This window comes from Phalacrocorax carbo, chromosome 24, assembly GCF_963921805.1.
Source record: "Phalacrocorax carbo chromosome 24, bPhaCar2.1, whole genome shotgun sequence".
NCBI lineage: Eukaryota > Metazoa > Chordata > Aves > Suliformes > Phalacrocoracidae > Phalacrocorax > Phalacrocorax carbo.
In genome coordinates, this window is record NC_087536.1 from 948,784 (window position 1) to 975,881 (window position 27,098).

The window sequence follows — 27,098 nt, forward strand, 5'->3', positions numbered from 1 at the left end:
ATCTGGGGTTGAGGCATGTGGATGCTGGGGGTGGTTCGGGTACCGATGCGTGGTGGTGGGATGCGGGGATGGGTAGGATGATGCTCAGAGGAAATGGGGTGATGTGGGGCTTCCTGAAATGTCAGCGCTTGGGATTCTCCCCCCTCCTGACCCGTGCCCAGGCTCGGCCGTGGTGTCCAAACCCCCTCTCTTCCCCCGCAGCCCACCCGGGTGGACCGAGGGTGGTTCGTGTTTCCCTTTGGGAAGAACCCGTGGTGGGTTTACCTGGCGAGCGCCCTGCCCGCCCTCCTTGTCACCATCCTCATCTTCATGGACCAGCAGATCACAGCCGTCATCGTCAACAGGAAGGAGCACAAGCTGCGGGTGAGCCAGGACTCGTCCCACGCTCAGGGGCGCAGCGTCGCGTCGGGTACCGCCTGCGAGCGCCTGCTTTTGGGGTGCACACTGGGTGCTGCTGCAAGGCATGGTGGGGGGGGTCGCCCCAGCCTGGCACGCTGGGCAAAGCAGGGGCTCGCCCTTTCCTTTGCAAGCCGTGTTTTTGGGGTGACAAAGCCTCTGGGGTGTCAAATTCAGCCGACGCTGTAGGTAGTGCGGTGCAGCAGGGTGAGGGGCGGGGTACGCTGCAGCACCGGAGGGTGCAGCGTGGCAATGTGGGGTGCATCAGGGTGATGCAGTATGAGAGCAATGCAGGGTGCACTGTGGCAATGTGGGGTGCACTGCGGTGATGTGGGGTGCACCAGGGCAATGCAGGGTGCTCTGCAGCGATACAGGGCGCCTCAGGGTGATGTGGGATGATGCAGGGTGCACTGCGGTGATGTGGGGTGCACCAGGGCAATGCAGGGTGCTCTGCAGCGATACAGGGTGCTTCAGGGTGATGTGGGATGATGCAGGGTGCACTGCGGTGATGTGGGGTGCACCAGGGCAATGCAGGGTGCTCTGCAGCAATGATGGGTGCTTCAGGGTGCACTGCGGTGATGTGGGGTGCACCAGGGCAATGCAGGGTGCTCTGCAGCATTACAGGGTGGTTCAGGGTGATGTGGGATGATGCAGGGTGCACTGCAGTGATGTGGGGTGCACCAGGGCAATGCAGGGTGCTCTACAGCGATACAGGGTGCTTCAGGGTGCACTGCGGTGATGTGGGGTGCACCAGGGCAATGCAGGGTGCTCTGCAGCAATACAGGGTGCTTCAGGGTGCACTGCAGTGATGTGGGGTGCACCAGGGCAATGCAGGGTGCTCTACAGCGATACAGGGTGCTTCAGGGTGATGTGGGGCGCACCGTGGTGTTGCGGGGCACACTCTGGCACTGTGGGGTGCTCTGCAGCAATGTGGAGCGCACCGCAGCAATGATGGGTGTACCATGCTGATGCAGGGTGCACCATAGCAATGTGGGGCGCGGCAGGGTGATGTGGGATGCACCACAGCTGTGTGGGATGCATCAAGGTGATGCAGGGTGCTCAGGGTGATGTGGGATGCTTCAGGGGGCGCATCGGGGGGTTGCAGGGTGCATCCTGGGAGAAACACCACCTTGCTGGGCTCTGGGGTGAATATAGGAAGAGCTTCACGAGTGGTGTTGCCTCCCCCGACCCTCCTGGGTGCTGTGTTGCAGAAAGCAGCGGGCTACCACCTGGACCTGTTCTGGGTGGGCATCCTCATGGCCGTCTGCTCCTTCATGGGGCTGCCCTGGTACGTGGCGGCCACCGTCATCTCCATCGCCCACATCGACAGCTTGAAGATGGAGACAGAGACCAGCGCCCCGGGCGAGCAGCCCCAGTTCCTGGGCGTCAGGTGAGGAAGGCTCGGCCACACTCATCCTCGGGGTGGGGTGGGGGATCCAGATGCAGCAGCGTATCCAGCCAGCACAGCCTCATCCTGCTTTTCTCACCCTTCCAGGGAGCAAAGAGTGACGGGCATCATCGTCTTTGTGCTGACAGGGATTTCCGTCTTCCTGGCCCCTATCCTGAAGGTAGAACACTCCCTTCCCCCATTCCTGCTCCCTCCTGCAGATATCTGGGGACCTGGGAAGAAAAAGTTGGATTTCCCCCCTTCCGTGGCCCCCAGCCTTGGTCCCCGACCCCAGGAATGAGCTGCTGCCTTCCCTGGGGTAAGCGCCGCATTTTTTCCGTGTCCCCAGTACATCCCGATGCCGGTGCTGTACGGAGTCTTTCTGTACATGGGCGTCGCGTCGCTGAACGGCATCCAGGTAAGCGCTTCTCCTCCTCTTCCTCCTTAATGGCCATGATGGTCCTACAGCAGGGCAAAAAGGGGGATGTTGACCCCAAAATTTGCATGCATCCAACATTTCCAGCTGCATGGGAGAGCTGATATCCAAAACCCTCTGAGAAACACCAAAAAGCCCCAGATTCCTGATTTTGGGGACTAAAAGAGGGTTTATCTTGGCAACCCACGAGCCTGGGGAATGGGGCCAAGGACTAACACTGGCCTTCATCCCACCGCAGTTCTGGGACCGCTGCAAGCTCTTCCTCATGCCGGCCAAGCACCAACCCGACTACGTCTTCCTCCGGCACGTGCCGCTGCGCCGCATCCACCTCTTCACACTGGTGCAGATCGTCTGCCTGGCCGTCCTCTGGATCCTCAAATCCACCGTGGCTGCCATCATCTTCCCCGTCATGGTAAGGCTATCCCCCCAGCTGCTACCGCAGCCTCATTTGGAAGATATTTTTTGAGATTTAAAGGCATTTTGGCTTGGTCCCGTGGTGGTCCCCTGGTCTTGGGATGAGAGGTGCTCCTGCAGATCCCCCTCTTGCATCTCTCGCCACCTAGATTTTAGCCCTGATCCTGGTGAGGCGGCTGCTGGATTTTGTCTTCTCCCAACACGACCTGGCCTGGATTGACAACATCATCCCCGAGAAAGAGAAGAAGAAGGAGGATGACAAGAAGAAGAAGAAGAAAGGCAACAAAGGAGATAGCAGCAGCGATGAGGAGGTGGGTGCGGGGTGGGTCGGGGGCTCCCATGGACGGCAGGGGCATCTCAGACTGGCTGGGGAGGGAAAGGTCCCACCGAAACCTCCAGCTTGGTGGGTTTGGGATGAAGGTCTTTGATTCATGGAGGGGTTTCACTGTCTGTACAGGACTGGCTGATTGAGGGGGCTTAAGTGATGCTTAGGGGCTGGCTGGAGGTTCCAGAGGATGCTCAAAGTGTCCAGAAAGCTGGAAAATTGTGGCAAAAATGAAATCCTTAGAGAAAAGAGCCAAAATTCCATGGCTAAGGGTACAGCACCCATCGTATGGTGGCAAAGTATCATTAACCCGTGCAACCTCCTGCTGCAGACCCTTCTGTGGGCAGAAGGGCTGAGAATTCATTTAGGAAGAGGAAGGCAAAGACTACTCCTCCTCCTCGTGCACCCACCTCTGGAGGTTTTGGGACCCTTTGGGTGCTCCAGGTGGTCTCGGAGCCCACCCAGGCGCTGCCTTCACTGAATTTCCCCACTTTCTTCCCCAGTTCCCACCTCCCTCAGTCATTAAGATCCCCATGGAGCCCCTGCCATCGCAGCCCCAAAATGGGGGTCCCCATTGCCTCAGCTGTAAGTAAAGAGCTCAGGAGCTTCTCTTGCATCCCCTACCGCTTCCTAACCCCCTGCAATGGGATCCGCTCGGCCACCGATGGCACTAACCCCGCTAAAAGACGCAGCCTGGATCCGCCCCGCCGAAGCAGGGAGGAGGATTTGCTGTATTTAAAGCAGGTTTGAGAGGATGCAGCAGGCTCGGTGCTGCTAATAATTCTGCACTCCAGGTGGCTGGGAAGCCAGGGCTCCCCTGGAACTCCCCCCCTGAGCTGATGCTGATGGGGATTTTAAAACATATATATATATTTGGGAAGGTTTTGAGCCCCCAAAAGCAGGGGATGCAGAGCTTGCGGTGCTTTTTCTTGGCTGTGAAAAAGCGGATGCGTTCATTTTGGCTCAACCTTCTGCCCAAAACATCACACTAGAGCTGGTGCAAAGCCAGCCATGACCGAAAAAATTTCAGAAGAAATCTGGGTGCGTTTATTCCAGGTCGGCACCAGGTTGCACCGTGACGCCAGCAAGTTTTAATGAATGCAGTAATACGTTGACTTTGTCCTCAAGCTGCTGCTAGCAGGGGCTTGGTGGGGCCTTTCTCTGATCACCCTAAAAATCAGCATTTCTCAGGAGCTTTTCTGCTCCTCCCACCCTCCGAAGGATGCTGGACCCGGTAGCAGGTTGGAGGGTGGGGATGAATGGTTTTTTGGGGGGCTCCTTCGTCACCTGGGAAGTCTTCCACCTCCGTGTCCCCCCAGGAAAGAGGTCCTCCACCTGGAGCTTTGCGTCCTGATTCCTCCCCGAACGGTTCAGACCTGGATCGCAGGTAAATGGCACCGAACGGCCTCCCCCACCCGCTCCCCCAGCCCCAGAGGACCAGCACCTGCCGTGGGGAATATTTTCGGGGTCACCGGCTGATTCTCCCAGCTGAGCATTGCTAGTTGCCATCATCCTCGGGCATTTCTGAACTATCTGAGTATATTTTTTCAGCATCCCTCTGTATTTTGGGTGCTTTCGTTTGCTATGGGATTGTTGGGAGCAGGGGCTACGTGGGATGACGCATCCCGAGCCTGGCACAATGTGGTTTATGGCAGTAAAAATGCCACTGAGTAACAGCCACAGGGATTTTTTAGGGTTGGGATGTACAGCTAAATCTTGAAAGCTTGGGATTATTCTCCACTTGCAGCTGTAAATTCTGTGCGTCTATCTTAAAGGCAAAAATATCATATTTTTATGGATTTTTACTGGTGGTAGCATCATCCAGAGCCCTTTGCTGGGGGTGCTGGGGTGGTTTTGGGGTGTGGGTAGCCATGCCTGGATGCTCACTTCCCTGTCTCCTCCTCCTCCTCAGTATTACGCTTCACCTGAAGATTTCGTGCCCGTCATCTCCCGCATTTAACTACTCCCGGAACCCCATCTGCGCCGTGCCCCAGGTGAAGATAGAGATGGAGTCAGACTATGAGGACACCGACACCGAAAAACCACCTCGGGACATGGGCAGTGAGACCACGCTATAGTCCCGCGCAGCACTTCCTCTGTGATTTATATATATATATAGATATTTATATATTCATATATATATATAAAGCAAATTGGGCTTATTTTTCTATGTGAGACAGAGGAGACTGGTGGCCCCAGGGGTCCGTTGCTCCAGTAGTTTTTAGCGTCACGAGTTAAAACACGTTGTTGAATTTTCTCCCTTTCTGCGAAGGCGTTGCCGCTGACGGCAAAACGGGGCTGAAAAGGTGGAATTGGTGATTTTGGCCTTCACTCACCCTGGGGCCGCTGCTGGGCTGGAGAAGTTGAAGGCGGCCGGGGCTGTGGGAGCAGCCGGGATGCTGATGGGGAAGGGGACTGCGCTGGGGTGATGTTTTTGGGGTGGGGAGGAGGTTGGCATAGCTGAGAAGGAAGGAGGGAGCGCACGTCCCTGCTCCCCGATCCCTGAAATCACAACGCAGCTCTCGGGGGGGGTCTTGTTTCATGAAGGGGCTGGTGCGTCTGGCTTTGTGTTGGCAGGAGGACGCCAGTCCAAGCTACGGCAGCGGGGGTCCCTTCTTGCGGTGCAGCATCCCCGGTGCGGCAGCGGGGACGCGGGAGGGACCCGGCTCTCCTCGCTCTGCGGTCGCTGTGTAGGAGGGGACGAGGAGGCATGGCGGGGTTGTAAAGGAGCCGGTGGCCTGGAGCGACGCCCCAGGAAGGGAAGGAGGAGCAGCAGCTCTGGTTTAAGGGCAAGAGCAGCCAGGCTGTGGCGGGAGAGCAGAGCAGGACCTGGAGCCTTGGCTTCCGCAGGGAACTGGGAATGGTTTCCGCAGGCAGCGGGGCACGGATACTACCAGGAAAGGGGAAGGGTCACTGCAGCAAAGCCCTTTGGTTGCCTCTCGCCGTGTCCTCACCTGCAGCTCTCCCAGGGCCAGCCCTGGCCGGGGGGTTGGCAACAGCCCTATCTCTCCCTCCGGGTGGGAGCGAGACTGGTCCGAGCCGTTATCTCGCTGGAGGAGCCTGCTCTGCCTGCCCAGCCCCTGTGCAGGGTCTTCGCGCCCGCCTTAGCTCCTCGACCCTGGTTATTCACGCATGGTTTAATAGCGAGTGGCTCGGAACGGGGAAGGGAGAGCGTGTCCCCCGCCACGTGCCCACCCGTGCTTTCAGGCTCGCATCCCGCAGCTCCCCGCTTGGTCGGCGTTGGCATTTTGGCTCCGCAAAGGGCTCTTCCCACCCGCCGCTGCCTTTGGGTCCTCCGGGGAAGGAAGGGAAGGGAGCAGGTTAGGAGCCAGCATGGGCACTGAGCTCGGTTTGGCTCTGCTCAGCTCTCACCACCTTTGTTGCCCAGCAGCGCCGGGGCAGGGAGGAGGGTTTTAAAGGTTTGGGTTTTTTTTCCTTCCCTGGGTTAAGCCCAGCTGCGGTTCGGAAACACTGGTCTGAAGCAACCCTCTCAAATCTGTTTCTTTTACTAATTTTTTTTTGCTAGATGGATTTTTTGGTTTGGTTTTGCTCTTTTTCAAGCCTCACAGAGCCCCAACCCTTCCTCTGAGCAGAAACAGCCTACCTGATGTTTATATGAGCTTGTACGGGGGTTTCTGGATCACCAGTTAAATATTGCGACTGGTCTGAGCCTTTGCGTGGGACGGATCCCAGTTCTCTGTAAATAGTCGAGTCCAACAGAAAGACTTGGATGCAGTTTCCTATTTATAGCAATTTTTTTCTGGTTCAGGTACACCTTCTGGGGAAACGTGGTGAGACGAATAACACAGCATTACTCCCGGCACCACCTAAGCGCTCGAGAGCCGCGTAGCTTGACATTTAAGAACTATTTCAACTTGAACGCGTTGTGTCTTGTTTTGTAGCGGTTTTGTACCAATCTCCTGTGTGGTAGCTGAAGCGTGGTACAGGTAGGCGTATGGTTTTAATACAACAGGTTAATTTGCTTTACCCAGTATGTCAGCTCTACTACCCAACACGCCTGGAAAGGCTTTGTGGACTCTGGTAGACGTTTTGTTGAGCAGAGCTGAAGCCACTCTAGCATCCAGCCTGTTTTGACCAAATTTGTCAATTTTGTGAGGTTCACACACGGTTTATACTTTTTGTATATGAAACCAGCGGAGCGTCCCAGGTTTGCCACCTCCATTACCGTACCACTTTAGCCATTTTGTATTTATCGGTGATACAACCCAATAAACCTTGTTTCAATGAGTCTCAGCTCTTAGTGTGTTTCTGGTGCAGAGTCCCTGAGCCTCAGCTTTCCCTCCCCCTTCTTTAGTGTTTTTATAAGCACTCTCCCTCCAGCAGAGAGCACCATGACCGAGGGGTTAGTGCTGACTCACCAGGTGCCGCCAGCAACAGCCCTTCAGCGTCACAACAAACCTTTCCTGCTCCCAGAAAGGTGGGATCAGTCTTTCCAAGGAATACGCAAGGAGGAAGGAGGCCAAGGCTGACCTTGCTGCCCACAAACACCACTGCCTGTAAGTTTTCCCATCCTGCCCAAGGCACCGCAGCCTCAGGTAAGGCTAATTAGAGCTTGCAAACTCATTAGAGGACTGAGTTTATACTGTCATGTCGATGTAGTTAGGGACGATAGGCAGGAAGCTTAAAAGGTTTTGTTTAGGCACAGAAGTAAGAGACCATCTTCAGTCTAAGCTGAGTTGGGGAGGTGTGTAGCAATTGCATCTTAACTAAACTCAGGTAAAAAACCAGGCCTAACACTGCTCTGTAGGGACAAGAGGGAGCTCTCATAATGCATGCTTTAACAAGCTATTGCTGAGGGCAGCCCTCCTTTTCTGGGAAAAGTGAAAAACTTGCTTAGTAGCAATTCCAGGACAAGCAGAGTTGTTGATTTTTTTTCCTCATACTTTATTTAGAGTGAGCCTGTGTTATTCACTAAATACTCGCACGCTTTACAATACAGTCCAGAAAGCCTCCTGTGTGCCTAAGATAGCCACCAACAGCCCCCCAAGTGTTCTTTGGTTAGAAAAAAAGGCTTTTAAAAAAAAAACAAACCACCATCCAAATAGCAACAATAAAAAACAACGGCATAGCTGCACACTGGAAGAAGTTACAGACCTGCCACTGCCCAGGGCAGGCTGAGAACAGACATATGGCTTTTTCTCGAGGAGCATCTTCTACAGAAGAGCTTAACTCAAACTAGGCATCCATTGTTGAGTAGAAGACTTCAGCACGAGTCAAACCCAAGCCGTCCAGGCAGACTGAGCATCTCCAAGAACAGAACCAGGAGAGCTACTGCTTTTGCACCCTGGAGCAGCCGCGCTCTACCTCGCACAGGACTAACGCCACAGCGAGCTCCTGGGAGAGCTGCGCGCCCAGGGCCCCAACGCTGCCTCGGCCCTCCTAGGGCAGGGGCGGCTTCCTACAAGCGCTAGCTTAAACATAAAGCAGCTTTGCTAGCACGAGCAGGCCAGGAGTGTAGATGCTTACACCTTAGTATGACTAATGTGCATATGCTTCAGCTCTGAATAAATAGCTATGACCTCAGAATAGGACATTCCACTTCCAATACAATAAATAAAAATATTGCATTTTCTATCGGCCTGTTTGGGAGTCTGTTTGGAATGTTGTCTTCAGTGCTAGAGAAAGAGTTCCACGTTAAGCGGTCAATGCTTCCAGCTCTTTGGGTTTCAACAGCTTCTTGGCAGCAATGATGGTGTTCTTCATCAGCATGGCAACTGTCATGGGCCCAACTCCCCCAGGGACCGGAGTGATGTAGCTGGCTTTCTTCTTCACCCCTGCAGGAAGGAAAGCTAGAGCTTAGCGTGCACTTGCCAAGCTGGCCAGCCAGCATGAAGCTGTAACCAGTAATTCCTTAAAGATCACCAGCTAAGGAATAGTAGTTTCTCAAGGTGGGCTTTTCCCCCCTCATTAGCCAGGGGAGAGCACACCATAGTCTGTCCATCTCTGCTACTGAGCAAGCTTAACGGCAAAGCCTAAGCTGAGGGAAGAGCAAAAAGCAAGATCTGGATTTATAGCACAGAAACGTCAAGTCCAAGACTAGATGTGGGCTTCACACATGCTCCTGAGGGCAGCCACAATAACGTACTAATACTCTGAACATTCTCCCTCTTTCTTCCAGGAGGAGGTTCCAGTGCCTTTTGCCAGGCAGCAGCGGTGCAGGGCTCATGGCAGCAGCCCATCTGGGCACCGCTGCAGCTCAGTGGTCAGCAAGGCCAGAAGGTAGGTTCTGCATGGTTTTACTTAAAAGCAGGTGTATGAGTGATGAATTGGAGCAGAGGCAAAGCAACCTAACCACACAGGGTCAGGATGAGTCTCCTCTGCCTTGCAGCCTATGGCTTTCCCATGGCATATTACAGGAAGGCTGCGCCCTTGCATATGGCACAATATCAGATGCCCCAAGCCAGAGAACATAACCCAAGTCACTAGTGACAGGAAAAGAGGAAACAGCCTCAAAATTCATCAGGGGAGGTTTAGACTGGAGATTAGGGAAAATGTCTTCCCTGCCAGAGCGGTCAGGCCCTGGCACAGGCTGCCCTGAGGGGGGGGAGTCACCGTCCCTGGGGGGGTTCAAACAATGTGTAGCCGTGGCACTTGGGGACGTGGTTTAAGAGGCCTGGGGGTTGGACTTGATGGTCCTGGAGGTCGTTTCCAACTTTAATGATTCTATAAGCATCAGTCTGCATCTGCTCAGTTGCATGAGCCAGGGCTTTCTCCTCCCCTTCTCAGCACCCTTGATGTTTAATGCTCAAGGAACCAGATGCAGAGCCTTTCCTTACCTTCAAAATCCACATCCCCAACCAGCCTTGATTTGGCAGTGATGGGATCTTGCACTCTCGTTATCCCCACGTCAATAACCGCAGCTCCTTCTTTGATCATATCGGCTGTGATCAGATTGGGTATGCCTGCAAAAGAAAACAGAACCGCACACTCATGGTGGTGCTGAACAGCCCCCGTTCCCTCTTACCCCGTCTTCACATTGTTTTGACCCACCTGGGCCTTCCAGCCTCACAAAACAGTTGGACTCAATCTTTAGGATTATTTAGGTTGGAAAAGACCCTTCAAAGGGCAAATCTACCCAAAGCTGCACAATCCAGAGCTACCGATGTGCAGCTCAACCAGGAGTTTGGGTGTTTACTGGTAACCTCAGAGTGTAAAGAACTGGAATCCACCCTCAGAAAGGGCTCCAGCAAAGCAGCAGGGAGCAAAGCATCCTCTCCAGGTTGACACCTTAAAGCTTGCATTTGAGGTCTGTGTTCACGCAGCTCCAGCAACATTTTTGCATCTGTACTAAGTCAGCAAGCTAGAGATGTGTCTGAGATCACCACAACCCAACTTGGCTGTAAAACAGCCAGCATGACAGGGGTGGGGAGCAGCAGCTTGCAGCTAAGCCACCCTTTCAGGGTGGCGTTTGTCTGGTTCTGTGAGATACTCCCTCCTCAGCTGACTGAGCTGAGGCACTCATTCCCACCCTCAGTTTCATTAACTCTTCCATGCAAGCCTTCCCCTGCTCTGCCAAACACCCATGGCAATTTACATGTCTTATCTGCCAGCAGCACTTCTGCCATCATTACCGACACCTTCGGCACCACTTCTAGTCCTTCCAGCACCTTTCCAAAGGACAAAATTTTCTCTCCTCCCTCCCCCCAGGCTCCCACCCAGCTTCTGCTGCCAGACACCCCCAATTGGCTCAACTCTGCTGATGAGCTGCCTCTGTGCCAAGGGTACAGCCCGGAGGAGAGCTCACGCCGAGTGATTCCCGGTGCTCTGAAGGTGGCACTGCAGCTGTCCCTCAGCATTTTGACTGTCTCTAGGTAAGCAGATGCTATCTCATTATTTTTTTTCCTCCTCCCCACAAATACAGAACTGCCTACATATATAACAGGGCCTGTCTGTAGCTGTTCTCTAGCTCTGATCAGGTGCTCGCTGGCATACCAAGCCCTCCTGCCAGATGTTATTTTACATTTAAAAAGCAAAGCTACAAACAGCTCTGCCAGTCAGATCAAGTATGTGGCTCCTAGGCTTAATCACAGGATTAACTGGCTGGCTCAAAAAGCCCCTCACTCGCTGTCCTAGGCCCTGCCTAGGGCAGCTGCCAGCAGCCATGAAAGCACTTGACTCTCCTACACTACCAGAGCCGCTCCAGATAGGGAGGCCCCAGGTCATTCAATACCAGCAGGACTGTCTCCTGCAAGCAAGGATTACCATCAGAAACAGCACGCGGGCTGCAGAGCGGCACCCTCTGCACACCTTGTCTGCGCTGCTAGAGTCAGGCCTTACCTGCTGCTGCTACCACGATGTCAGCGCGGATCGTGTGTTGCTTCAGCTGCTCCTTGGGAGTGTAGCGGTGGGATATTGTGACTGTAGCATCACCTGCGAGAGCGGTTACAGGGAGCTTTAATTCACATGTACTACCCAAACCCAGCTGCTTCTCTAAATCTTCCCCTTCAAGACCACCCATGCATTTATCCAGAACATCAGAGCCTGATAACAAATCCCAGGGAACAGCGTACAAATCAGAAGGAGGGATCTGGGATGGCAGAGGACAAGGACTCACTGAAGAAGGCTCAGAAGCATTACAAGACTGATTATGTGCAGAGTTATTTGCTCAGCCTTGACCACAGCCCCTGTGAAGGGCCGGCGTCCCTAAGGTGCTTCTAGGACTGATTTAGGAGCCTAAAGGGGACAGTGCGACAGGCTGAGGGCTTCTTTCTGCAGCTGCCTGGCACAGAGGCTCCAAGGCCACCAAGCTCGTACCTCCTGGGCGCTCGTGCCTGCCATCTGTATGAAGCAACATGGCGATGGGCATGCCCACGTTCTTCGACCTGCCAGCCACCACCACATTCTTCCCCAGCGTTGGGATGCCTGCAGGGGACAGGATGGAGTCTTAGGACAAGCGCAAGCTGGAGTTATGCCAGACAGCAGCCAAATACTGCAGCAGCAGCAGCTTACCAGTTCTCTTAATGATCTCCCACACCCCCCATGGGGTAGCTGGCAGCATGGAGTACTGGTCAAGACACATGCGCCCCACGTTTATCACGTGAAAGCCATCAACGTCTTTGTCTGGAGTCACAGCATTGCAAATCTTGCGCTCATCAATATGTTCTGGAAGAGACCAAGAAGCTTTAACCCTAGGGATCAGCCCAAATCCTGCTCTTTGCAGTCAGCCAGAGCCCTGCCCTGCTGCACCAGCCCCTTCAGAGTTTAGAAGCTACTCAAGACTTCCAGCAAGCTCAAGGCTAATGGCTCCCAGCAGAAGGGGACTGGAACCACTCTGGGACTGCAGCATTGCTAATGTCAAGAGAGTATTTTTAGGCAGCCTCTGTATCACAACAGTTCAAGCTTCTGGCTCTAGGAGCCAATACTCCCCACAAGAATAGATTGCTGTGACGCCCTGCCCAGCAATTTAACTCATACAGGCAGCTGTGTAATGGAGTAGCTGCATCAGCTCCTTTAAGCCACATCATGGCAGGGTGCCACCACTCATGTCACAGGATAGCCCTGTGCTGCTCCTCCTTCTGCACGTGCAAACCCTTAAAAGCTTTATGTAAAAACAGAACAGATATCTAGCTACTCACCAGGTAAAGGCAGCTGCACTAACAACCCATCCACATTGGCATCATTATTGAGTTTGCTGATCAAATCAAGCAGCTCCTCTTCACTAATAGAAGCCGGCCTGAGGATGGTTTCACTGCTGATTCCTGCCCAATCATTGAAAACACCACATTAGAGAGCCACGTGTACACAAGTGGGAGAGCAACTTCCTTAATCCACGCAGATGTAAGCTGCCCCGTTTCAATGCGCCACCAAATGTGATAGGCACACACCAAGGATCATATACTTTGTGTAACAACGAGCACCCTCCAGGCTGGAGACCTTCGATAGTCTTGCAAGTTATGACCATCACAGAATCCCAGAATGGTGGGGGTTGGAAGGGCCCTCTGGAGACCACCCCATCCCACCCCCTGCTGGAGCAGGCACCCCCAGAGCAGGGGCACAGGGCCGCGTCCAGGCGGGGGGTGAATGTCTCCAGGGAAGGGACCCCACAGCCTCTCTGGGCAGCCTGTGCCCCTGCTCTGGCACCCGCACAGGGAAGGGATTTGTCCTCATGTCCAGGTGGAACCTCCCATGTTCCAGCTCGTGCCCGTTGCCCCTTGGCCTGGCGTTGGGCACTGCTGAAAAGAGCCCGGCCCCATCCCCCTGACACCCGCCCTTCAGATATTTATAGGTATTGATGAGATCCCCCCTCAGCCTTCTCTTCTCCAGGCTGAACAGACCCAGGTCTCTCAGCCTTTCCTCACAAGGGAGATGCTCCAGCCCCCTGATCTTCATAGCTCTCTGCTGGACTTGCTCAAGCAGTTCCCTGTCCTTCGTGAACTGAGGGGCCCCAAAATGGATGCAGTGCTCCAGATATAGTCTCAGTAGGGTGGAGTAGAGGGGGAGGATGACCCCCCTCTGATAATTAGTATCAGTCTAATGACCTGGGAAAGACTATTTGAAAGCAGAGACCATCCAAGTGCAGGGAGGGCTTGGAGAAACCTAATTAAAGTGCACTACGATGAAGATGCAACTGCACATCCTGTGGTCCCCCTTGCCACAGTAAGAAGGGGACATCAGCCTAAAAAATCTTAGGCTCAAAGCTGGCTTTGGCAGCATGGAACTCCAGGGGAGATTAAACCCTTTATTGCCCCCAAGCCCTTCAGCAGTTTCTCCAGAAAAATACTTGGCAGGACCTCAGCTTGCAAGACAGGAATGAGCCGCAGGGTAGCAAGGCTGCCGAGCAATGATTTCATCTCAGGCAGTTGATGAAAGAAAGCCCATCAGAGCCCTGTCTGGGCTTTATATGTTCCTAGGAAGGTTGCAAATCCAAACTACAGAACTTGATGTTGCCCTAAAGGATTCAAATGGCACAACGCACACATGAACCGTGTTTATTAACTACATCCCAGCACAACAGTGAAGGCAGCCACAAGGGTCACAGCAAGTGCTGAGGCAAATGTGCACTGCCACACAGCTGAGGTGAAAAGCTGCCAGGCAGATGCATCCCAAAAAGCTTCCTCCGGCATAAAGGACTCCCAGCTAAAGCAAGATAACAGTCTCTTGCTCTGCTTTTTCAGAACAGAATAAAAGACATACCGACATCAGCAGCCGCTTTCGTTTTGTTCAGTACGTAGGAGTGACTCGCTGGATTTTCACCGACGAGAACAACGCTGAGGTGAGGTCTCTTGTTTCCGGCTGCTACCCACTGCTCAACCTCGTGGCGGGCTTCCTGTCTGATCTGCCGGGCCAGCTTCTTTCCAGAAATCACAACTGCATCGTTTCTGCAACAGAGACAGTGTTACCAAAGCAGTCAGCATTAAGACCATCAAATCCAAGCTCTGTGCAACAGAAACCAGGAAAAATGGATGCTAACCGCAAGCCACAGCAGAAAAGGCTCTATTACTCAATCTCTGTACAGGCCTATTGCACCTTTATGCCAAATCACACTAAGCAGCATAGTTCAGTCTTAGTTTACAGCTTCGCTGCCCAAAGCTGGGATCAGCAAACAAGACTGCGAGAGGGACCAACTTATTTGTGCAGGCCGAGAAAGCATACGCTGTTCTCCGCAAGGCCAAGAGTCCACGTGTATCGTTTGCCTGGCACGTGTTTCAAACTAAGATACTACGTTAGCTTCTGTTTTCAAAAAGCAAGTCACCCGTTCCTTGTAAAGGCATGACAGCTTCACTACAAAGGACTTGCACAAAGCAGAACTCGCCCCGCTTAAGCAGAGCTTTGACCACCAAAGAGGTCTACCGAGTAATTCTGGCTTGCTGGATGCAGCACAGAAGGCACAGCATGCCATGCTTCTCTATTGAGCGCTGTTCCTGGAGATCCTCAGTCCCCACAAATTCCTCAGCAAGACCGTCAGCCCACCTAGCACAGCATGCGCCTGCACAAGCCGATCTCATGCCCTCCCCAGCTCAAGTAATTGCTGCCAGCACTACAGTTTTTCTTCAGGCTGTTAAAGCTGGGCTGGGGGTATGAGGTTTCACCCCCTCAGACAGACTCCAACATCTAGCTGGAGTGGAAGGGACATTCGTCCATTCGAACTATATCAAAACAGCTCCTCGCCTGCATTCCTGATCTAAATCGGTAACGGGAATATCCAGTCACTGCCAAATGCGTTCCAGGCAACTGGACACTCCGCAGTGTATGGAAAAGCTGACTTGACCTACAGCTAGCTGGGAGGCCGTGGCTGCCAGTCCTCGCTTACAACAGGCTGCCCACACGCCTCACACTTGGTTTTTTCCCCACAGGTTATCACTCTAACTCTTATTTGAGCAGCATTCTCAATCGCTAATCCCTTTGTGACAGGATTCACTTTCACAAGTTTCAATTTCAGACCTCACTGCAGCATTTAAGTCTCACCTCATGACAAGTACCTTACTCACTTGCCCCATTACTCCTGCTTCTGAGCTGGAGCAGGCAAAGATGCTCCCTGCCAGCCCTACTGTTGTTTTCGGTGCCTTCCTGCATCGCAAGGACCAGCCCATTTCTGAAGCAATCGCCAAGCAACCCACATCACAACTCCATAAACTACTCAAGTGCCACAGGAATCCAGGAGACGGGCTTTCTCCCGTGGGCCAGTCGACAGCACCAAACGCTATTTCCAACCACTCTTGGGCACAAGCCCAATTGCTGCAGTTTCTCCTCAAAAAAACCCAATCCATCGGCTGCCTAGTGTATGGCCCTCCTCCTACCAGTGTTAAGTCCAACACTGTTGTTTTCTGACTTTCTCTAGGTCTAATCCTGATCTTCCTGGGGACAGCTACCATGAGAGCTGCTCCAGACCCACACCTGCATAGGACAGCCACAAAGTGCCATCCCAGGTAGGAAAACCTATTGCCTAAATACTTACTTGGAGATGCAGAGGATCTTTTGTGCTTTCTTAATCCCTGACCTACTCGAATATATAATTTTCCCCATTTACTGGGAACTAAACATTACTTCACCCCTAACAGCAATCACCTGAGTCAGACCCATTTAGCAATAACCAGTAAAAACGCACCCCAGATCAGCGCAGCACTCTAATTCTTATTTTAGCTTTAGAGCTAAGCCTGCACTAAAGTACTGTACATCTACGTAGACATAAGAGGAATTATTACAGGTGCCTGGCAAGCTAGGGCAAGGAGAATTCATTAAATTTGAGACACCTCATGCCAAGAACCTACCCAAATCTTCCCCATTCGGAAGCCTGAGGCCGCGGGGCCCAGCCTGGGCTCCCAAGGACGGGGACACCCCCCGTGAGCTATGGGGAAGGCAAAGTAAGAGCTGGGAGCCCTGTTTAGGGCAGGGAGCAGCCCCAGCAGCTCCCTCAGGGGCTGCGTGGAGCAAAACCCGCGCGGGGTAATACAGGAGTGGAAGGGGAAAGCCAGCCGGTGCACGGGCGGGATGCTCGGGGGGTGCCTGGCCCCTCGTCACGGCGCTGAAATGCGGGGGGGCCCCGGGGGTGCGGGGAGGGCGCGGTGCCCCCCGCCCGCGGCCTGACACGCACCACGCAAGGCGGGAGCGGGATTTCATCAGCCTGCACCGCCCGGGGCGGCCGCTGGGGGCCCGCCCCATTCATTCCCGGTCCCGGTGCAGAGGGGCGGACGGGGCTGCCCAGGGCCGGCGGGTGAGGGGGGAGCTCCGGGCTGGGTCTCCCCCTCCTCAGCACGCCCTGCGCCGGGGTGCGGGCGACGGGGGGGGGGGCCCGCTCCCCCCACGCACCCCGAAACCCCCCGTACCTGGCGGCGCTGAGGTGGAAGCGGCGGCCGCGGGGGCGCAGGGCGGCGCGGCCGAGGGTGCGGAGCGGGCAGAGCGCGGCGGCCATGGCTGCGGCCGTTCTGGCGGGAAGCAGCGCTGCGCCCCACCGCACCCCCCTCCGCCGCCTGATATAGTGCGGACGGTCCGGCCCCTCCCCTCCGCGCGGACCGGCGGGAGCCAATCGCCGCCGCGAGCGGCGCGGAGGGGGGAGTTGAATGTTGGAGGAGAGGGAGGGGGCGGGACGGAGCGGGAGATGCCCGGCCGCGATTGGGGCAGAGGGAGAGAGGCGCTCGGGAGAGGGGGTGGGCGGGGCGGAGGGAGAAAGGCGGGGGGTGATTGGTGGGGAAGGGCGGGGCTTCTCCTCTCTAATTGGCCAGGGCGGCGCTCATTGGCTGGGCCCCGTGGGGTAAGAGGGGCTGCGGGTTGCGTAACCGGGGGCCGGGGCCGGGGCCGGGGCCGGGGCCGGGGCCGGGGCCGGGGCCGGGGCCGGGGCCGGGGCCGGGGCCGGGTCAGGAGTCAGGGTTGGGATTGGGGTTGGGATTAGGTTTAGGTCTGAGGGTCAGGTAAAAGGCTGCCATTTGGGTTGGGGTTAGGGCAGAGAGGGAGAGTGGGATTTGGGGTGGGATTGGGGCTGGGGTTAGGGCCCTGGTTGGGATTGGGGTTGAGATTAGGGTTAGGCCTAGGATTGGGGTTAAAACTGGGGCTGGGGTTAGGACTGGGATGGGGGTTAGGGCTGGGGCTGGGGTTGGGGTTAGGGCTGAGGTTGGGGTTAAGGCTGGGACTGGAGTTAGGTCTAAATATGGGACAGAGGTTAGGGCTAGTGCTGGGATTGGGATTAAAGATGGGACTGGGGTTAGGACTGGGATGGGGTTAGGGCTGGGTCTGGTGTTGGGATTGGGGTTGGGGTTAAGGCTGGGATTAGGGTTAGGGTTGAGGTTGGGGTTAAGGCTGGGACTGGAGTTAGGGCTAAATATGGGATTGGGGTTAGGGCTAGGTTTGAGTCTGGGATTAGGATGAGATTAAATATGGGGCTGTGAGTATGTCTAAAATCAGACTGATATTGAGGTTAGGACCAGGGTTAGGTTGGGGACTAAGGATACACACAGGAGGACAGGCAGTTTAATGGCTGAAAAATAGGGGAGATTTTTGCTGCAGGAGGTCACCGGTATCGTCCGACCCCTCCTCGAGCACCACAGAACCGGGGGTGAGCCAGGTGCTCCCAGTCCCCGGCGCTCCCAGTGCTCCCAACACAGCGGGATGGGAAGCCAGATCCGTGGCCATCCGTCAGCACCCACCCGCGGCAAGAGGGAGCTGTTACTCACCCTTGGGATTTCTCCGCTGTTTCTGGCTGCGCTTTCTGCGAGTGGAAAAATTAAATGCTTTTGTACAAAATTAGATACGATGAAGTTTTTCGTGTTAGTTTGTTTTTTTTTTTAAAACAGATCCCATGTGGCATCCTACGGCCCATGGCACCAGATCGGGTCAGGATGGGTGTGAATCATGCTTCCCAGTATTGCAGAGAAGGAAGCAAGAAACCTGCAGAGAAGAGAAAAGGAGAGTCTTAGGTCCTTGGGAACCTGAGCTGAGTGAGTTTAGCCATCCCCACCATGTTTATTTTCCTTAGCTTTGCCCTATGTACCCTTCCAGTTGTGAAAGGTGGCTGTGGAGGTTTATCCCAAGGTCACTGAAGTGCTTGGTAAAGTCTGTGGAGGTTTTTATACTGCCGTGAGTATCAAATAAATACCAAGGATCACCAGCCGCTATCTCCATGACGTCCCAGAAGAGTCGGCCCCACTCTGTGCTGCTTCTGAGAGCTGCAAGAGGCAGCCTGGCTGCGAGCTAAAGTAACCTCACAGTGTTTATTTTAGTTTTGAACTTGTTTAGAGTGGCTGTGGATGACTTCCTGGTTTTTAAAAGTAATTTTTTAGGACAAAACCAGCAGCTCCTTGCTAAGACAAGGGCTGGAGAAGTCACGTAACTGCGAAAAAGGGTGAAAACCTGCAAGAATCAGCTCTGGGAAAAGGGTTAAACGAACTTCAGGATATTTTGGGGGAATTTGAGCCTGTGAAGTTGGTCTGGGAGGCCGGGCGGGGCGTACAGGCCCAGCCTGGTGCCACGCCAAAAAGGAGGCACTGAAATAAGATGGTGGTGGTTTGAGGGAAGGGTTGGGGTATGTGTGTGGGAAGCATCTGTGAGTTGAGGGGGATGCAGGGGAGGAAGGTCTATGGTAGGGTGTGCCCAGGCCCACAGGGAGAGGGGTCTAGGGGTCCCCAGGCCCATAGGGATGGGGGTCTTGGGGTGACCAGGCCCATGGTAGGGAGGGTCTTGGAGTGCTCAGGCCCATAAGGTGGTCCCCAGGCCCATGGGGAAGGGGCTTTGGAGGTGCGCAGGCCCATAAGGGGGTCCTGAGGTCCATGACAAGGTGGTTCTGCAGGTCCCCAGGCCCACGGGGAAGGGGCTCTGAGGTCCCCAGGCCCATAAGGGGGTTACCAGGCCTATAAGTTGGGGGGGGAACTCTGGGGTTCCCCAGGTCCATAGGGGGGTCCCCAGGCCCATTTTGGGGTGGTCTTGGGGTCCCCAGGCCCATAAGGTGGTCCCCAGGCCCATAAGGGGGTTACCAGGCCTATAAATTGGGGATGAACTCTGGGGTTCCCCAGGTCCATAGGGGGGTGCCCAGGCCCATAAGGGGCTCCTGAGGCCCGTGGGGAGGGGGCTCTGGGGGTCCCCAGGCCCATAAGCGGGTGCGGGGGGCTCGAGGCCCGCACAAACCGACGAGGACCGAGGCCCATGGGCTGTTGCCATAGTGATGGCGCCGCGCTAGGCCCCGCCCCCTCCCCGTGAGGCCGCGTCCCGAGCTCTCGCGAGAGTTGCCGGCGGGCCGGGCCGGGGCGGGGCGGGCGGTGCCCGCCTGGAGCTGGGGCCGCGCGGGAGGAGTCGCCGCTCTCGCCTTGTCCCGTCCCGGGTCGGGCCGGCGTCTGCCCCGCCATGAGCTTCCTCTTGTGAGTGCCGGGGAGCGGGGGGCTGCCAGGGGCTCCGCGGGGAGAGGGGCCTCCGGGGGGGATGGGGGGGGTGGGTTCTGAGGGGCTTGGGGGGCGCTTGGGCCTGGTCTGTGAGAGGCGTTGGGGGAGGGGGCGGGTGGGGGAGCGTGTGGGAGGGCTGTGAGGGGCTTCAGCGGAGGAAGGCTCTTGGGGAAGCTCCGGGGGGGTGCCTTCTAGAGCGGGGGGTGCTGGCGGTGTGTGGGGAGCTTGAGGAGGGGGTTGTGGGGAGAGGGCCTGAGGAAAGGCCGAGGCTTTGAGGGTGGGTTTGGGGTAGGGAGGTCCCCGCGGTGCCAGGAGCTGAGGAAGGCCTGTGGTTAGGCACGGGAGCGTCCCTCAGGGGACCTTTTAGGGGGAATCCCTGGGTAGCTTTGGGTGGAGGCCCTGGGGCCTTGGGGGGGCCCTGGGCCTGTATGGGGCGTGGGAGGCTGTGGGGGGGAGGTGGGTAGGGGTGCAATGCTGTGGAGTGAGCTCTGGGGGTTGTAGCATTTTGTGGGAGGAAGCCTTGGAGAAAGGCACGGTTAGCACTGGGGTGAGGGAGGGCCCCTTGCTGGGGTAGGGTCCCAGAGTGGGGTGTAGAGGGGGCTGGCAGCGGGAGCAGGGCCCTGGAGAGCAGGCACGCTGGGGAGCACCCATGTTGGGCGAGTGGTGGGGGGTGTATGAGGGAATGGGAAGACTTTTGCGGGGCAGTCTTAGGGAGAAGGCTCTGGGGAGGGGTTGTCTTGTGAGGAGTTGTCCTGTTTCTCCCAAGTGGGGAGAATTTGAGGGGATGGTCTTCCAGGGGAATTGGGGGAGGTCCTGAGGGGCTGAGGGTGTCTGCAGGGATGCTTTGCCTTCGTGGGAGGCTCTGAGAGTCGGGTGGGGGCTTTGGGGGTGCGGGGTGAGGCAGAGAAGAGGCCCTTGCCCCATGGATGTGGGCGTTACCTTACATCTGTTGATAGGTGCCAGTGCAGAGCAAAGGGTGCTGGCTCTTGGTGCCAGCTCATGTTTGTAGGGTTTGAGCTGGAGTTTGAGAGGGCTGCCCTCACGTGAGGTGGGGCAGGCCTGATTGCAGGGGAATGGTGTAAAATTTGGTAGACCTACAGGCATGTGGTGTAAAAAAAAAAAAAAAAGCACCTTTCACAAGCTACAGTGGGTGGACTGTTGCGTACTTGTGTCGTGGATGTGAAGGCTTGTAAAGTGTGAGAGAGCTTTTGGCTCTGAAGGCCTGGTAGGTGCTGTGGGTGGGGACTGGAGGCATTTTGTGGCATATGAAGGGGCTGGGGAACCTCTTCCTATGGTTGACGATGCGCTGGGTCTGCCTTTTTGGGACCCTCTGCGTAGGCTCAGTGATGTGCTGGGCTTGCGTTTCAGCTGCGGCAGGAGCAGATTGGTTTAAGAGCGAGCTAGACCTAAAGGTCTTTTATTTTCACGAGTGTGCAAAGCCCTAAGGTTGCACCAGGAAGCTGCCATGAGGCGTGTGCCGGCCGAATGTGTCCGGTTGCGTGCAGCAGGGGCAGGACACTGGCAATGCCGAGCGGCGCACGCCAGAGAAGCTCATTTCCCCCGAGCCATGCTTTGGCCCCAGCCGTCCTATCGTTTGCGTCACCCTCCCTCAGAAGCAGAAAGCTGGCAGGGGTCTGAAAGAAATGTTTTGTGGTTCAGAGGTATCAGAATTCATCCTGGTTTTGGCAGCGTTGGCTGTCTGGGGAGAGGCTGCGGTACTGCTGGCCCTGGTGGAGGGACAGTGGGGTTTGGCGAGGAGTTGTGCGATGGCTCGGCTGCTGAGCACAGCTGTCGGTACAACACAGCAAGGGAAGATTATGGTGACGATTTGCATTTCAGGGCTGGAGTCTATTAAGTCGCTATTTTTAGCAAGCTGTTTCCTACGGTGTGGTTGAGCGCCGAGTGTCTAATATTTGCTGCTGTCACACTGAGTAGTAGCGGTGGTCAGTGGGTCGTTTTGTCACTCAGTGGAGTTACGTGGGCTTTTCTTTCCATGATAGAAAGCAACTATTGCTCAGTGAGTCTTTGGGCCTTCGCACCAAATGTTTTTGATTTTTTTAATTATTTTTTTTTTTAAAAAGGGTAAGTGAAAGAGGGAAGTGTGCAGGCGGCTTGGCTGTGACGCCATCAGAAACTCTTTGGCCTGCACGTAGGATCCATTGGTCCCTATGGCGGGGGAAATGGGGAAGGGCTGGCGTCACCCTGGTTAAAAGTTCCGGGTGGCGAGGGGTAATGTGGGAAGTGTTTCTGGGAAGGGCACGCTGTTGAAGGACTAATTGGAAATGCTTTCTCTCTTGACAGTGGGAGTCGATCTTCGAAAACATTCAAACCCAAGAAGAACATTCCTGAAGGCTCCCATCAATATGAACTCTTGAAACATGCGGAAGCAACTCTGGGGAGCGGTAACCTTAGACAAGCGGTTATGTTGCCGGAGGGAGAGGACCTTAACGAGTGGATCGCCGTTAACAGTAAGTCCTAGGAAAGAGGGATCCACCCAAGTGTGGAGGTGGAGTGAGAAGACCAAATCTCTGGGCTTTATCCTTAGAAGAACCTAGAACTTCCCTAAATGAAATCCTTATCCTAGGCATGCTTTGTTTAGGTAACCAAGTTGAGATAAAAGGAAATTAAGCTGCGTGATGTGCTGATGGCAGATGGGCCCTGTGTCAAGGGGGCATCGCGCTCCGGAAGCATACAAAAAGCGAGAAACAAACTTGCGCCGTTGTGGTTTTGGGGTGGGTTTTTTTGAGTTCAGACTTGCAAAGGCGATTAGGTTTGCAAGCTGTTACTTTTGTACCAGAGAGTAAGCGTCAAGTATTGATATTTGGAATTACAAAGTTAGCACTGTTGGCTGCAAAAATAGCGACAGCGAGCAGGCCAGGGAAAAAGTGGAACCGTATTCTCCACTGAACTCTAGGTTTGTGGAGTTTCTTTTTTGCTTTCTATTTTCATTTTATTACTGCTGCATGCAGAGTTTAGAAAGCCAAATACCGCAAATGAATTTTGCTTTTGGCAGTTGCTCTCCCTGGCCTTGAACTTTTGCTTCTTTGGAGGTTAGAGGAGAAAGAAGTAGTCCTGAGTAATGGAAAACAGTTAAGTCAAGCCACAAGTGTTCAACCAAAGGAAGGTCTCCTATATTGTCAAAATCAATCAGGGTTTTGAGGTACTATCACTTTTTAAATGGAACCTAAACCAGTTGTTTCCAAGGTCTGGAAGGTGCAGCAGCGCTTCATGTCGTACAAATTGGCTAGGGACAGTGGTGGAGGGTGAAAAACTGACGGAGCAATTCAGATTCCTAGATAGTCAAAATGTCTTGAAGTCACTGGCTGGGTGACGTTGTACGGAAAGGGGATGCTTATTTTCGCTGAGAGCTTTGCGGCACATTCACCCTGGCGGCAGCAACCCTCGGAGGCTGCGTCAGCTGAACGAGCGCTAACCGGTGCTCCTGTCTGCTTTGTGTTTGCTTTTTGAGTAAAATTGATGTGTTTCCTTTCCAGCGGTGGATTTCTTCAACCAAATCAACATGCTGTACGGGACCATTACGGAGTTCTGCACAGAGACAAGCTGTCCGGTCATGTCTGCAGGACCAAGGTGAGAAGCTTACTGCTGTCTACAGCTGCAATTTAAATGTGGGGAAGTAGGCGGGTGTGTGGGTTGCTTGAGCGTGCATAAAAGGAAGCTAAAAAGAGGATGGGACATGTCCAGATCACATTAACATGCAGCATCATGCTCCCCTGGTGTCATTTACCCGTGCGTAAAGCTATGGTGTCCATTAGGGAGGCTGCATGGCATCGACAGCCATCGGTTTGTCTGGCGTGTTGACTGTCTGTCCAGGGGAAGTATGCATGGCCATGCCTTTTCCTGCTGTCAGTCGAGTCCCTGTGTTGTTTGGAAGCTGAAAAGATGTGTTGTTGAAATGGTTTGTTTTAAGGAAAATGAAGGATCTGATTTGACTGGAAGTGTCTGGTCTCGCTGTCAAAGTCTTACAGTAACCTCTCGATGTTCCGTCTCACAGAGCTGGTGCTCCGAGAAGCCGTAGCATGGTTTTCCTGAGCACGAGCAATTCTTAAGACGCTCCTGCCAGCACAGGGCAGGATGCGAGGCAGGCGATCGCTCAGGTCGGATTACTGTATGCCTGACGCTTATCCTTGTGGTGGAGAGCTACAGCTGGGAAGGGAACCCCGTGCTTATAGGGACTGGTACGTGTGGTAGGGAACAGTCTTTTGGGTCCTGCAGATCCCTGTGCCACACCGAGGCTGGTATCATCTGCCCTGTTGAACCAGCCTGGCCTGAAGTACGCTTATCCTGGCGCAGGCCATGAAGGGGCACAAAGCGGGTGGTGTCCTGAGGTGGTTTTAGGGGCTGTTGGCCCTCGATTGACACAGGTGTTCGTTGGTTTTCAGGAGGCGTGTTTTGCCAGCTGTCGTAGCGTAACTGCATGGGCAGAAGGTTGGGGTGTCATGGAATGTAGAAAGAAAATAGTGAAAAGGTGTATTTGGGGTCCCTCGTTTTTAGGAGGTGTGAATACCCACAGGGAGATTACGCGTTGGTTCTGCACTTGTGTATTTTGTTGAGGTACCTTGTTCATAAGGTTGCTCGAGGCTCGCTGTTTTTGGGGGTAGCAGCGGGGAGTCTGGCCAGCAAACAGTATTTGTAGGGGGCCGTGTAACATCCTGCCCTGCTTTTCTACCTCGAAGTATCTAGACTACAAGTTCCCGTTTCTATATTTGGGGTTGCTTCCTGTAATGATTTCCTGTTTAAATGGCATGGTTTATTTTCGCTTGTTGTCGGGCAAGAAATGACAGTCGAAACGTGGTGTTTTTCCTCCCACTTTTGAAGAATTTTGCAAAAGATCGCAGAGAAAGCGCGCTGTGTTGTCATGTAGCGTTAGAGTCAACATCTGCCCCAGTTCGGAGGAGCTATGGGATCAATAAGCGCACATGTCGATTTAGAGACAGCAGCTTCCAAAAGCTTTTGGCTAACATGCGACCCCGGGAAGGGTCTCTCGGGGAAGTCAGCCATCTTGTGTGAGGGGAGAGGGAACGCCAAGTTCCTGGAGGGTGTCCAAAAGCCATCGGTGAATTCAGTCAGATGGTGCGCAATGGCCCTGACGCTTCCTCTTTGGCCAGTTTTTGTCTTGTTTTAAGGAAACATTGATGTCTGAGGAGGTGGCCACAAAGTCCAAGCTCACTTTTGAGGGTTGAAACCTGAGGGCGATCACTGCAGCCCTCGGGATGGAGGTGTTAACTCTGACTCTGTTGTGTTATGCTTGAGGAAGTTGGACAGGCAAAGCGCTGCTCTCGTCGCTTTTGGGGAGTGTGAGTGTTGTAGCGTCACTCCTTGCTGAGATAAGGAGGAAGCCGTGGGGCCTGAAAATGCCTTTTTTTTTTTTTTTTTTTTTTCCCCTCAGAGCAATATATTTATTTTCTGTCCCTCTCCCTGCAGATATGAGTACCACTGGGCGGACGGCACCAACATAAAGAAGCCGATCAAGTGCTCGGCTCCGAAGTACATCGATTACTTGATGACATGGGTGCAGGACCAGCTGGATGACGAAACGCTTTTCCCTTCAAAGATCGGTAAGCACAGCTGTGCGACACTACCGGCCTTGCTGATAGCACCAAGACGCTGCCGGAACGTCTCGCTTTGGTACTTCTGACTGAACTGAAGGACTTACCTATGCGCCTTGGTGCATTTCAGGGGTTCCTTTTCCCAAGAACTTCATGTCGGTGGCCAAGACGATCCTGAAGCGGCTGTTTCGTGTGTATGCCCACATCTACCACCAGCACTTTGATTCCGTCATGCGGCTGCAGGAGGAGGCCCACCTCAACACCTCCTTCAAGCACTTTATCTTCTTTGTGCAGGTGAGTTGTGAAATGGTGGCCGGTCGCCTGCCTCTGGGGTTTCTTCTTCCCCATTTGCTTTTAAAGGGAGCTGATTTTTAAGCACCTCCTTGCTCTTTGAAGATCCACATCCGTGGTGTGCGCTGCAAGATGCGCTCGGCTCCCAGGCTCCGTACCGTGCGAACCGTGGGTTTGTGGCGGTGGGGTTTTCTGCAGGAAGCGTGGCCGTGCTGGCTGTAAATGCTTGAACTTCTCTCTCTCGGGTATTAGTTATTGGCCTGCAGCAAAAGAAACTAGGCTCGGAGGAGAACTTGGGGGTTTTGTAGCTCAAGAATCAACTCAGAAATAGCAGAGGCACTTTTTTTTTTAATCCCTTGACTGTATTTTAATGGCCTGTTCTGTGACTGCACATGTGCCTCCTCGTGCGGAGCAGCATGGTGCTTCTTGGCAGAAAAAGTCTTGTCTTGAAAAGTGAGAATTTCTTCACAGAGAAATGGAGGAGGCAGCGGCTGCAGTTTGGTGTTTCTCTCAGGAGCCGGCACGCATTGACGTGGCAAGCTCCAAGTGCACGCAGGGTGGCCGGGTGTGTTTTCCAGCAGCTCTTTTTGAGGTGCCTTTAGTTTTTGTGTTTGGGTTTTTTTACCTCCTGCCAGGAATTCAACTTGATCGACAGGCGGGAGTTGGCTCCTCTGCAGGAACTGATTGAGAAGCTGGGCTCCAAGGACAGATAAAACTTTCCCTGGGAGGACCCTTTCGGCCGCTCCTTTCTGCTTTGTATGCCAGCCACTTCTACGCTTCGCCTTCAGCGACGCAAGCCCCGAGATGCCGGGCAGCGCTCTGAGCGGCATCGGTCTCGGAGGCCAAGCGTCGCTTCTACTGTGCAGCAGCTGCGGCCTGTTCTGGGTCAGAAGCCGCTGGCTGCGCTGTGGCGACTTGCCCTGTGTCGTCCACTTGGTTTTCTAGGCTACGTTGCTCAAGTCTGGTGAGCGCTGCAGCCTCGTTGAGGATGGGACTCGGACTTGGAGTAGTTTTTGTTTCCCACAGGCATGGGCTGAAGCTCAAGCGCTGCAGTGCTGCGCTTGGCCTGTGCGCAGCCCTGACCGGGGCCAAGCCTGGGGCCTGCTCCCCCCTGGGCAAGAGCAGAGCAGCAAACGGGGGATGAGATGCACTCACAGCCTTAAGCTCCCCTTTGGCAGCTGCATTGGAAGGGGGAGGAAAAGAAGTGCCTGGCCCAAGGGGAGCCTGTCCCCTGCCTGGGCTGGAGGAGCCGTGCCCTCGTGTTCCCGGCAGAGGGAGGGACCCTCTGTGCGGCAAGGCAATAATAAATTTCTCCTTTCTGCTCTTCTTTCGGAGGAAGAGAGGGGTGGTTTCTTCTTCTTCCCTTCCCCTCACAGGCCCACCCCCCCCAGCCCTGCACACGTGCCTTTATTGAAAACCCGGCACTTGGGCCCTTCCCCGAGATGAAGGTGGCCTCGTA

The 27,098-nt window shown here is 54.5% G+C and overlaps 3 protein-coding genes across 5 annotated transcripts in view; 2 read left to right on the forward strand and 1 right to left on the reverse strand.

The window, feature by feature from the left end:
• Nucleotides 1-8,009, forward strand: part of SLC4A5 (solute carrier family 4 member 5) — a 26,590-nt gene extending 18,581 nt beyond the window's left edge. For 2 of the 3 annotated variants that reach the window (XM_064472882.1, XM_064472884.1), the window contains 8 exons: nt 202-363; nt 1,608-1,786; nt 1,892-1,964; nt 2,133-2,201; nt 2,458-2,631; nt 2,783-2,944; nt 4,278-4,345; nt 4,871-8,009. In XM_064472882.1, coding sequence (XP_064328952.1) covers nt 202-363; nt 1,608-1,786; nt 1,892-1,964; nt 2,133-2,201; nt 2,458-2,631; nt 2,783-2,944; nt 4,278-4,345; nt 4,871-5,036 — 1,053 coding nt within the window. In that variant the 3' untranslated portion in view covers nt 5,037-8,009. Of the gene's footprint in view, nt 1-201; nt 364-1,607; nt 1,787-1,891; nt 1,965-2,132; nt 2,202-2,457; nt 2,632-2,782; nt 2,945-3,461; nt 3,544-4,277; nt 4,346-4,870 lie in introns of all 3 variants that reach the window. The other variant, XR_010376245.1, reaches the window with a different exon arrangement.
• On the reverse strand, nt 7,982-16,901 carry MTHFD2 (methylenetetrahydrofolate dehydrogenase (NADP+ dependent) 2, methenyltetrahydrofolate cyclohydrolase). The gene is made up of 8 exons (XM_064472885.1): nt 16,743-16,901; nt 14,113-14,297; nt 12,555-12,677; nt 11,929-12,081; nt 11,734-11,841; nt 11,257-11,349; nt 9,756-9,881; nt 7,982-8,753 (listed from the first exon to the last, which is right to left on the reverse strand). Exons 1-8 carry the CDS (start codon nt 16,826-16,828, stop codon nt 8,614-8,616), a joined length of 1,014 nt encoding a protein of 337 aa, XP_064328955.1. The 5' UTR covers nt 16,829-16,901; the 3' UTR covers nt 7,982-8,613.
• A 2,738-nt stretch (nt 16,902-19,639) lies between these two features.
• On the forward strand, nt 19,640-26,966 carry MOB1A (MOB kinase activator 1A). The gene is made up of 6 exons (XM_064472886.1): nt 19,640-19,760; nt 22,083-22,249; nt 23,276-23,369; nt 25,224-25,357; nt 25,479-25,642; nt 26,275-26,966. Exons 1-6 carry the CDS (start codon nt 19,747-19,749, stop codon nt 26,350-26,352), a joined length of 651 nt encoding a protein of 216 aa, XP_064328956.1. The 5' UTR covers nt 19,640-19,746; the 3' UTR covers nt 26,353-26,966.
• The last annotated feature ends 132 nt before the right edge of the window (nt 26,967-27,098 follow it).

Bases quoted from the DNA above. Each gene is read 5' to 3' on its own strand.
- MTHFD2 (XM_064472885.1), bottom strand. From the start codon at position 16,828: ATGGCCGCCGCGCTCTGCCCGCTCCGCACCCTCGGCCGCGCCGCCCTG. The intron at 14,298-16,742 runs GTACGGGGGGTT...TCTCTGTTGCAG, and splicing joins TTCCACCTCAGCGCCGCCAG to AAACGATGCAGTTGTGATTT. The intron at 12,678-14,112 runs GTATGTCTTTTA...ATGATTGGGCAG, and splicing joins GAAAGCGGCTGCTGATGTCG to GAATCAGCAGTGAAACCATC.
- MOB1A (XM_064472886.1), top strand. The intron at 23,370-25,223 runs GTGAGAAGCTTA...CTCTCCCTGCAG, and splicing joins GTCATGTCTGCAGGACCAAG to ATATGAGTACCACTGGGCGG. The intron at 25,358-25,478 runs GTAAGCACAGCT...GGTGCATTTCAG, and splicing joins GCTTTTCCCTTCAAAGATCG to GGGTTCCTTTTCCCAAGAAC.